Raw genomic sequence first — 11,541 nt, forward strand, 5'->3', positions numbered from 1 at the left:
TCTGTTGCCGCGTTTCACCGTAAATGCGGAACATACATACATACATAAAGAGAAATGCAAAACTTCAAAATTTTAAATTTTTTTAGTTTAGTCATTAGTTTTGAAGTGGAAATTGGACTTTTTAAAGTGAAAGTGAAATCTTAACCTTATTCTTTTTTGAAACTTTTATTTGTAAAAATTTGGGAGAAGACAGTTTTGGGCTATGCCTGTTGTCTTCTCCCAATCATATTATAATTATGATCTGTAATTGCCAATGAAATAAATAAATAAAACGGTCGACTTGAATCTTAGACCTCACTTCGCTCGGTGAAAAATGAAGTGAATGCAGTACCTGTACTGTAGAACGTCAATGGCGACCGACATATGGCGGGGCTGGTCAGGACAGTTGTAAATGTTGCGGTCGTCTTCAGGCAGCAGGTCGATGTCGTGGAATATGTAGCAATCGAAGCCACCGCCCCCACCCCGCCCCCGGCCCAGGGCCTGCGCCTCCACGGCCCCCACGTTCATCAGCATAGCTCTGTTGAATGGGCCGTCACCTGCGCAAATAAATCAGGGGCGTTTACATTGGTTACCTCGAATTCAAGTTTTCTTGTCGTTTATGCAAAATGAATGTATTTTGAAAACTTGCAGTCAAGTTTACAAGAACAGAAATTTAAAAATCTGGTGTGGCGCACTCACACAACTTTCCTTCTCGTTACGAAACTGACGCTAGTGTTCACGCGCATCTCAAGTCTACTATTCAAAGATTTGAGCCAGCTGGTGACAGGACAACAATAACGCTGGAGACACACGAGGTTTGCTATCTATTCATAGTGGATGATTTAACAGTGAGTTGCCAACAATTTGCAACTGAATAATCGCATTTTCACGAATTTCGATCTAATTTTCAATTTTAGGTGAACATGTTACTGAACATTGATTGTAGAGATTTTCATGCTCAATCTTTTCCGCTTGAAATTTTTTGTTCAAATTGTATCTGAAGCCTGATTTTGGGAATCTAAAATCAAATTTTGCATGGATGGGGCGGAGCTCCTGAAATGTTTACAGATATGGGACTTGTGGCAGTTGATAGAGCTCATCAATGACTATTTTAGGTATAAATTTAATCAAAATCGTTGAAGCCGTTTTCGAGAAAATCGTGAAAAACCCTGTTTTTGACAACATTTTCGCTATTTTAGCCGCCATCTTGAATTGCATTTGATCGAAATTGTTCGTGTCGGATCTCGGATCTTATATTGTGAGGACCTTAAGTTCCAAATTCAAGTCATTCCGTTAATTGGGAGATGAGATATCGTGCACACAGACACACAGACACACACACACACACACACACACATACAGACCAAAACCCAAAAACCACTTTTTTGGACTCAGGGGCCTTGAAACGTATAGAAATTGAGAAATTTGGGTACCTTAATTTTTTTCGGAAAGCAATACTTTCCTTACCTATAGGGCAAGGCTAGGGCAAGGAAAGTAAAAACACTATACCAATGTAGACTCTTCTTCAAGTTTTTTACATGTTGAACATGTTTGACTTTTGGATTCAACTTGAATCTTGAAGGTACAATCCAACAAACAAATCGGAAAATGAGATAAAAACAGTTGTAAGTCAATGTAGAATGTATAAAAACAACTAAATAAAATAATAATGCAGATGAAGAAGAAAACTTTGAGATTAAATAGATTGTTTACTTTATGATTATATACTTTTGAGGTTGTGAAAACTTTAATTCAAGTACTTTAATTCAAGTTTACTTGAATTAAAGTTTTAAAAAACGCCTATTTAACTCAAAAGTTGAAAAAAAACTTGAATTTAAGGAAACTTTACCATTTTCAACGCTGCTTTAAAGATAAAAATTAATATGATATTAATGCTATTAAGTTTATCATAGTAATTAAACTGTTCTTTAATTGGACAAAATTCATAAAGTGTGAACATAACCTATTTTTGGACAATTTCTATCTAAATTTAGGTAAGGAACATTTGGGCGTTAAGCCTGTTTTTCATCTCCCAATCATTCATAGTTGAGAATGATAGTGTATGTTTCAATGAATAAATAAATAAATGACTATTTTTAAAATATAGGTAGATAGAATATAATATGGACGGACACATGATACGTAAAATCGTCATGAAAAGTGAAATGGGCCTCTGAGGTAGACTCCACACAAGATAGTTGATTGCTCGACAGCCGAGATAGAAACCTTCAACACTATCGTGGCATTTGATCGGGGTTGGAAGTTGACTTTCGTGCAACCGGGTGTTGATATTCCATTTTTTAACTGATCTAACAAATGAACGCATTAATGATTAATAAATCAACGTAGAAAACAAGGAAAAAAAATAAGAATTGAAACAGTAGCCTAATATATAAGAATAATTTGCCTAGTTTATGGATCGGTAAATCCAGAGAACGTACATTGGAAATTTTTGAATTGAACAATAACGCATACATGAAAAACTAAGGATACAAATAATAATCACTTTGAACAATTAATTACGACATAGCAGTCAGGTATTTATATAAATAAAAGCTATTAGCTTCTACTTACTTTAGTGTAGCGCTTGTCCAGTGTCCGAAAGCGCTACACTAATGTAAGTAGAAGCTAATAGCTTTTATTTATATAAATACCTGGCTGCTATGTCGTAATTAATTGTTCAAAGTGATTATTTAACAAGCAGTTCGTAATGGAATCAAACATTGAACAAATAATAAGTTCAACTGAAATCACTATGCTTATATGGGCTACTTGATTCAAATAAAAACAATATCAAAACTTTTAGTACCCTTTTATAAAAAGGTGAATAAAAGGGTAGTAACAGTTCTTATATTGTTTTTGTTCAACTAGCCTATGTAATTAAATAACCGAAAAATAGGAGAATACATACAAAGTACATGAAAACAAAAATAAACAGAAAAACATTCAAATATAGGAAAATCCTATAAGCCCTCCAGGATCAAGTGGAGAAGACTAAATTATTCTATAATAACAACTAGTTTGATATGATAATAGTCTGCAAGCTAGAAACATCGACAATAAACAAGCCACAAGTTGAGATTTAAATAACGTACAAAGCCACCAATTTAAAATAATTTACAATCATTAGTTTAGTAATAACGCTATTTACAACGACTGATTCTCTTCAAAATACAAAAGACAATGAGAAAAGTTAGAACATTGATATGACGTGTCCAAAAGCTATTTCTTGATGAGAGACATTTAGTTAGCACTGTTAAAACGACACGAGCTTCACATAAGAATAACTGAGTGAGTTCAAATTATTATGTTTCACCATTGAAAACGACAGAGAATTATTACGACAGAAATTTTTTGTTACAATTTGCAACATAATGAATGTTACCTACTAGATAAGTGTGTGACTGATGGCATCCTAAGCTTTCAAGCTTATTCCTTTCAAATTCAAACAATAATGCATACATGAAAAACTAAGGATACAAATAATAATCACTTTGAACAATTAATTACGACATAGCAGTCAGGTATTTATATAAATAAAAGCTATTAGCTTCTACTTACTTTAGTGTAGCGCTTGTCCAGTGTCCGAAAGCGCTACACTAATGTAAGTAGAAGCTAATAGCTTTTATTTATATAAATACCTGGCTGCTATGTCGTAATTAATTGTTCAAAGTGATTATTTAACAAGCAGTTCGTAATGGAATCAAACATTGAACAAATAATAAGTTCAACTGAAATCACTATGCTTATATGAGCTACTTGATTCAAATAAAAACAATATCAAAACTTTTAGTACCCTTTTATAAAAAGGTGAATAAAAGGGTAGTAACAGTTCTTATATTGTTTTTGTTCAACTAGCCTATGTAATTAAATAACCGAAAAATAGGAGAATACATACAAGTACATGAAAACAAAAATAAACAGAAAAACATTCAAATATAGTAAAATCCTATAACCCCACCAGGATCAAGTGGAGAAGACTAAATTATTCTATAATACCAACTATTTTGATATGATAATAGTCTTAAAGCTAGAAACATCGACAATAAACAAGCCACAAGTTGAGATTTGAATAACGTACAAAGCAACAAATTTAAAATAATTTACAATCATTAGTTTAGTAATAACGCTATTTACAACGACTGATTTTCTTCAAAATACAAAAGACAATGAGAAAAGTTAGAACATTGATATGACGTGTCCAAAAGCTATTTCTTAATGAGAGACATTTAGTTAGCACTGTTAAAACGACACGAGCTTCACATAAGAATAACTGAGTGAGTTCAAATTATTATGTTTCACCATTGAAAACGACAGAGAATTATTACGACAGAAATTTTTTGTTACAATTTGCAACATAATGAATGTTACCTACTAGATAAGTGTGTGACTGATGGCATCCTAAGCTTTCAAGCTTATTCCTTTCAAATTCAAACAAATTGCTGAAAATAATAGAAACGGGATCAGTACTAAATTTATTCACAAACTAAATTTGACAACAAACTTGAAATTTGACAACATATGTGTGTTTTTATTTAATTATTCACAAACTTATGTATTAAAAAGTATAGATACAAGCATATTTTTACTTTTGTCAATTTCTTATGTTCGTATCAAGTCTAAAAATATTCATATTTTCGTCAATTTTTCACCCAATCAAAACCATTCGTATCTAATTCACAACATTTTATAGACAGAGCAAGTTATAATTACTATCGTTCTAGACTGACATTGGAAACAGGTGGAACCTAAGGAAGATTAGAGCCCACAGGCTCTATCTATTTATACTTTTGCAATCTCTTATCTTTGTATCAAGTCTAAAACTATCCATATTTTCGTCAATTTTTCACCTAATAAAAACCAATCGTATCTGATTCACCACATTTTATAGACAGAGGAAGTTATAAATACTATCGTTCTAGACTGACATTGGAAACAGGTGGAATCTAAGGAAGATTAGAACCCACAGGCTCTATCTATTTATACTTTTGCAATCTCTTATCTTTGTATCAAGTCTAAAAATATCCATATTTTCGTCAATTTTTCACCCAATCAAAACCATTCGTATCTAATTCACAACATTTTATAGACAGAGCAAGTTATAATACTATCGTTCTAGACTGACATTGGAAACAGGTGGAATCTAAGGAAGATTAGAACCCACAGGCTCTATCTATTATACTTTTGCAATCTCTTATATTTGTATCAAGTCTAAAAATATCCATATTTTCGTCAATTTTTCACCCAATCAAAACCATTCGTATCCAATTCACAACATTTTATAGACAGAGGAAGTTATACTACTATCGTTCTAGACTGACATTGGAAACAGGTGGAATCTAAGGAAGATTAGAACCCACAGGCTCTATCTATTTATACTTTTGTCAATCTCTTATATTTGTATCAAGTCTAAAAATATCCATATTTTCGTCAACTTTTCACCCAATCAAAACCATTTGTATCCAATTCACAACATTTTATAGACAGAGCAAGTTATAACTACTATCGTTCTAGACTGACATTGGAAACAGGTGGAATCTAAGGAAGATTAGAACCCACAGGCTCTATCTATTATACTTTTGTCAATCTATCTTTGTATCAAGTCTAAAAATATCCATATTTTCGTCAATTTTTCACCCAATAAAAACCATTCGTTTCTGATTCACAACATTTTATTGACAGAGGAAGTTATAACTACTATCGTTCTAGACTGACATTGGAAACAGGTGGAGTCTGAGGAAGATTAGAACCCACAGGCTCCAGTAATTTGCTCAGATTGTTTGCTATATTTAGAGCAGCCATGTGAAAGTTCAAATTGCAATCATGATGATATTAGAATAAGATAGATAAATCACGAGCGATTGGTACTCTTGTATTGTGTTGACTGTCCTATCTATTTATACTTTTGCAATCTCTTATCTTTGTATCAAGTCTAAAAATATCCATATTTTCGTCAATTTTTCACCCAATAAAAACCATTCGTATCTGATTCACAACATTTTATAGACAGAGCAAGTTATAATTACTATCGTTCTAGACTGACATTGGAAACAGGTGGAATCCAAGGAAGATTAGAACCTTCTAGAACATGGGTTATGATGATAGAGTGTGTCTTTCTTCATTTACTTTGGATTTTACTGAAAACACTATAGTTCAGATCTTTCTAGAACCATGGGTATGATGATAGAGTGTGTCTTTCTTCATTTACTTTGGATATTACTGAACACACTATAGTTTAGATCCTTCTAGAACCATGGGTTATGATGATAGAGTGTGTCTTTCTTCATTTACTTTGGATATTACTGAACACACTATAGTTTAGATCCTTCTAGAACCATGGGTTATGATGATAGAGTGTGTCTTCTTCATTTACTTTGGATATTACTGAACACACGATAGTTTAGATCCTTCTAGAACCATGGGTTATGATGATATAGCGTGTCTTTCTTCATTTACTTTGGATATACTGAACACACGATAGTTTAGATCCTTCTAGAACCATGGGTTATGATGATAGAGTGTGTCTTTCTTCATTTACTTTGGATATTACTGAACACACGATAGTTTAGATCCTTCTAGAACCATGGGTTATGATGATAGAGCGTGTCTTTCTTCATTTGCTTTGGATATTACTGAACACACTATAGTTTAGATCCTTCTAGAACCATGGGTTATGATGATAGAGTGTGTCTTTCTTCATTTACTTTGGATATTACTGAACACACTATAGTTTAGATCCTTCTAGAACCATGGGTTATGATGATAGAGTGTGTCTTTCTTCATTTACTTGGATATTACTGAACACACTATAGTTTAGATCCTTCTAGAACCATGGGTTATGATGATAGAGTGTGTCTTTCTTCATCTACTTTGGATATTACTGAACACACGATAGTTTAGATCCTTCTAGAACCATGGGTTATGATGATAGAGTGTGTCTTCTTCATTTACTTTGGATATTACTGAACACACTATAGTTTAGATCCTTCTAGAACCATGGGTTATGATGATAGAGTGTGTCTTTCTTCATTACTTTGGATATTACTGAACACACGATAGTTTAGATCCTTCTAGAACCATGGGTTATGATGATAGAGTGTGTCTTTCTTCATTTACTTTGGATATTACTGAACACACGATAGTTTAGATCCTTCTAGAACCATGGGTTATGATGATAGAGTGTGTCTTTCTTCATTTACTTTGGATATTACTGAACACACGATAGTTAAGATCCTTCTAGAACCATGGTTATGATGATAGAGTGTGTCTTTCTTCATTACTTTGGATATTACTGAACACACTATAGTTTAGATCCTTCTAGAACCATGGGTTATGATGATAGAGTGTGTCTTTCTTCATTTACTTTGGATATTACTGAACACACGATAGTTTAGATTTCTTCATTTACTTTGGATATTACTGAACACACTATAGTTTAGATCCTTCTAGAACCATGGGTTATGATGATAGAGTGTGTATTTCTTCATTTACTTTGGATATTACTTAACACACTATAGTTTAGATCCTTCAAGAACCATGGGTTATGATGATAGAGTGTGTCTTTCTTCATTTACTTTGGATATTACTTAACACACTATAGTTTAGATCCTTCTAGAACATGGGTTATGATGATAGAGTGTGTCTTTCTTCATTTACTTTGGATATTACTGAACACACGATAGTTTAGATCCTTCTAGAACCATGGGTTATGATGATAGAGTGTGTCTTTCTTCATTACTTTGGATATTACTGAACACACTATAGTTTAGATCCTTCTAGAACCATGGGTTATGATGATAGAGTGTGTCTTTCTTCATTTGCTTTGGATATTACTGAACACACTATAGTTTAGATCCTTCTAGAACCATGGGTTATGATGATAGAGTGTGTCTTTCTTCATTTGCTTTGGATATTACTGAACACACTATAGTTTAGATCCTTCTAGAACCATGGGTTATGATGATAGAGTGTGTCTTTCTTCATTTACTTTGATATTACTGAACACACTATAGTTTAGATCCTTCTAGAACCATGGTTATGATGATAGAGTGTGTCTTTCTTCATTTACTTTGGATATTACTGAACACACGATAGTTTAGATCCTTCTAGAACCATGGGTTATGATGATAGAGTGTGTCTTTCTTCATTTACTTTGGATATTACTGAACACACTATAGTTTAGATCCTTCTAGAACCATGGGTTATGATGATAGAGTGTGTCTTTCTTCATTTACTTTGGATATTACTGAACACACTATAGTTTAGATCCTTCTAGAACCATCCATGGGTTATGATGATAGTGTTTTTTTTTTTCATTTACTTGGATATTACTGTACACACTATAGTTTAGATCCTTCTAGTACCATGGGTTATGATGATAGAGTGTGTCTTTCTTCATTTACTTGGATATTACTGAAAACACTATAGTTCAGATCTTTCTAGAACCATGGGTTATGATGATATAGCGTGTCTTTCTTCATTTAATTTGGATATTACTGAAAAATCCTTCTAGTATTGTTGTGCACTCACCAGCCTGTTCAACGATGAAAATGCCATAGCTGATCTGCTGTCGCTGCAGAAAGGGATGCATGTTCTTGAGGAAGACGCGGAGGTGCGCGGCGCGGTCGCGGTAGGGAATGATGAGGGCGACTCGGTCGCGCGACCGACACGTGGCCGGCTGCCATTGACCGCCGAACGCGGGCAGCGCGCCCGCCAACGCCAGCTCGCGTTCCAGCTCATCCAGTGTGGGCGGCGCTTCTTTGGCCGGCTTGAACGGACCCACTGTCAACCAACACAAAACAAATTCAAATCAATTTATTCACCATGAAAGAAATTACATAAAATTTATTCATTTCACACACACACACACACACACACCACACACACACACACACACACCACACACACACACACACACACACACACACATACAAGTTTGATACATATTTTTTGTTATTTATTATTCTTTCACTTTCAAAACTTTTAGACAGTATCTTCGTCACTACTTATTAGGGAGACAAAATGAAGACTAATTTTGATTTATTTCTCAAATCTGTTTGTAAATATCAATTCTTTTCTTCAAATACATATCTTACTTAGTATAACAAGCAGAACAGAATTTGTTGTTTTATTTTTAAATATTGATGATCTTTATCTTTGATGTAGAACATATAGTTGAATCTCAATTTGGCCTATACTGATTACAAGAGCAACATTTGTATGAAAATAGCATAAGAGAATGGAATTTTCTTTTTTCTTGATATTGTAATGTAAAATTATAAAATCTAATATTATGTTATTAATATTACGATGTATATTAGTATCTTATGCTATCCAACATTCTAGAGATACACCATCCCTCATCACAAGCTTTGCTTAAAGAGGGATGCAACAATATTATTTAGAATATGATATTTTATGTAAATATTCATTATTTTATGAAGAATTTATATTTATGTTTGTAAGTATGAATTGTATATTGATTTTTTGTTGACATTAATAAATTGAATTGAATATTAACAAGAAGAATACATGCAGACATCATCTATGTTTGAGGAGTAGCCTTCAAGGTAAAACCTGTGCGTAGACTCAAGTTGCAGAAAATATCTATTTAATATTAACCTTCCGGCAGTCGCGCAGTTGTAAAAATTACAACAGTGTCAGTTTTTTACTGCACCCCTTATGATGGTGTCAGTGAATGACCTATGCATTTCAAAACTTTCTCCCCATCACTCCACAGAGTTGCAGTATCAACCGAGCATGGTTTAGTCTTTAGGTGCCATTTACTCGCCACAGTGCTGAAGTATGATAGGGAAAGACTTTATACGGGGACTGGGAACGAACCAATACACAGATTGATTGCTTGCTTGATGTACCTTATTGGGCAATGAAATGGTAACCATCCAAATGTTCATAGGCATAAAATAATCCAAGAAGATGGAAAAGTAATTATACAATTATAGTTTTGAAAATATTATCACGGAACTGGGTGGAATACAAATTCAAACGTGAACTGAGTTTTTAACATTTTAAGCAGGTGACATCAGATACTTGTGGATGAGGTCTACTGTTCACAGAACTACTAGTTTTATTAGTTTCTGAATCTGTGTTTCATCCTTCCAAATTAAAAACTTCTAGTTTCTTCATTTCGGACATAATATGATTGGACTAAAATTTTCAGTAGTGAAAAAATTTATTTTTGAAATTTCACTATTAATAATTTGGAAATAGAGCAGTTTTGGGCAAGGCCTGTTGCTCTCGCCCAGTCATTTCTATAGTGATGGTGAAATGATAAATTATAAATTTATAAAATAATGAATAATTTATTAAATTTATAATATGTAATAATTATAAATTATAAAATGATTAATTCATTTTATAATGAATAAAATAATACGAGCCAAAGTAGTCAAACACATCAACTCAAAGTATGAATCTTCTGATTTTCTGTTGGAAGTGAACCGTAATGTGAGTATTTCCACTCCAGTCGAGCGAGTATGAATCGTCCCATTAGATCACATGGGAATAATATTTTCACTGTATCGGACATGTTACACCGATGTGTGGGAATACACCTCAATGAACTAGAAGAAGAATAAAAACCAAGTTAACGAATTAATTGAATGTTTATCATTGAATATAGTCCCATTATAACTTATATAGAAGTAACATTCTCACTGTATCGGACATGGTACACCAATGTAGTATGTCATAATAAATTATTTCACTTAATACTATACAATATGAAGAACATGATTTATGATAATTATTTAAGTTATTTGAATGGAGATAATACATCAATGAGATAGTACGCTGATCAATAATTGATGATTGTTTGTAATCTCAAAGTCTATGGTGATAGAGTTATTATATAAGATAATTAGTCTAATAACTGTAAATTTTTCTATCATAACCAAGATAAGTGAAAATTATTATCATAAAATGCTTGAATACGACTCAATGAACATGAAAATAATGAAATCGAATTAAAACTATTACAAAACGAAAATCCCAATTAAATGCTGTAAATCACCCCGAAGACTTCGGCTACTGCAAATAATGACAACAGGTAAACAGCTAGATGGAAATTCGATGAGCTCTACTATACAAAAATTTCCATCTGAAATCTAATTCAATTAAATTTAATCAAAGTATCAAGTTTTAATGAGTGGAAAAGATGTGGGATGATTGTAACACGACAGGAAAGAAAGCTCTCAGATTGGCTGACTATCATGAAAGGTGATGGAGAAAGAAGCTTGGCAACTATGCCGTTTATCATTTCCACTAAAACATAAATTCACTACAGATTACCTAAAATTAACCCCAATAATAATAGCCATAAAATAAATAAATAAATAAAAAATAAATATATATATATATATATATGTATATATTATATAAAAATATATATAATATTATATATATATATTTGTATATAAATATATAAATATATAGATAAATTAAAACAGGAGACACGATATATATATATATATAGTACAAAACAGAAGACACTTTAAAGTTTGAAATATAAATTAAAACAGGAGACACGATATAAATAGATTG

The 11,541-nt window shown here is 32.6% G+C and overlaps 1 protein-coding gene across 1 annotated transcript; it reads right to left on the reverse strand.

The window, feature by feature from the left end:
* Window positions 1-298: 298 nt before the first annotated feature.
* LOC120356270 (beta-1,4-N-acetylgalactosaminyltransferase bre-4-like) lies at window positions 299-8,760 on the reverse strand (the record flags this gene model as incomplete). Its single annotated transcript, XM_039445182.1, has 2 exons — window positions 299-536; window positions 8,509-8,760. Coding segments are annotated over 2 exons (490 nt in total), but the record flags the coding sequence as incomplete, so codon positions are not given.
* Between the last annotated feature and the right edge of the window lie 2,781 nt (window positions 8,761-11,541).

This window comes from Nilaparvata lugens, unplaced genomic scaffold (assembly GCF_014356525.2).
Source record: "Nilaparvata lugens isolate BPH unplaced genomic scaffold, ASM1435652v1 scaffold6345, whole genome shotgun sequence".
Taxonomy (NCBI): domain Eukaryota; kingdom Metazoa; phylum Arthropoda; class Insecta; order Hemiptera; family Delphacidae; genus Nilaparvata; species Nilaparvata lugens.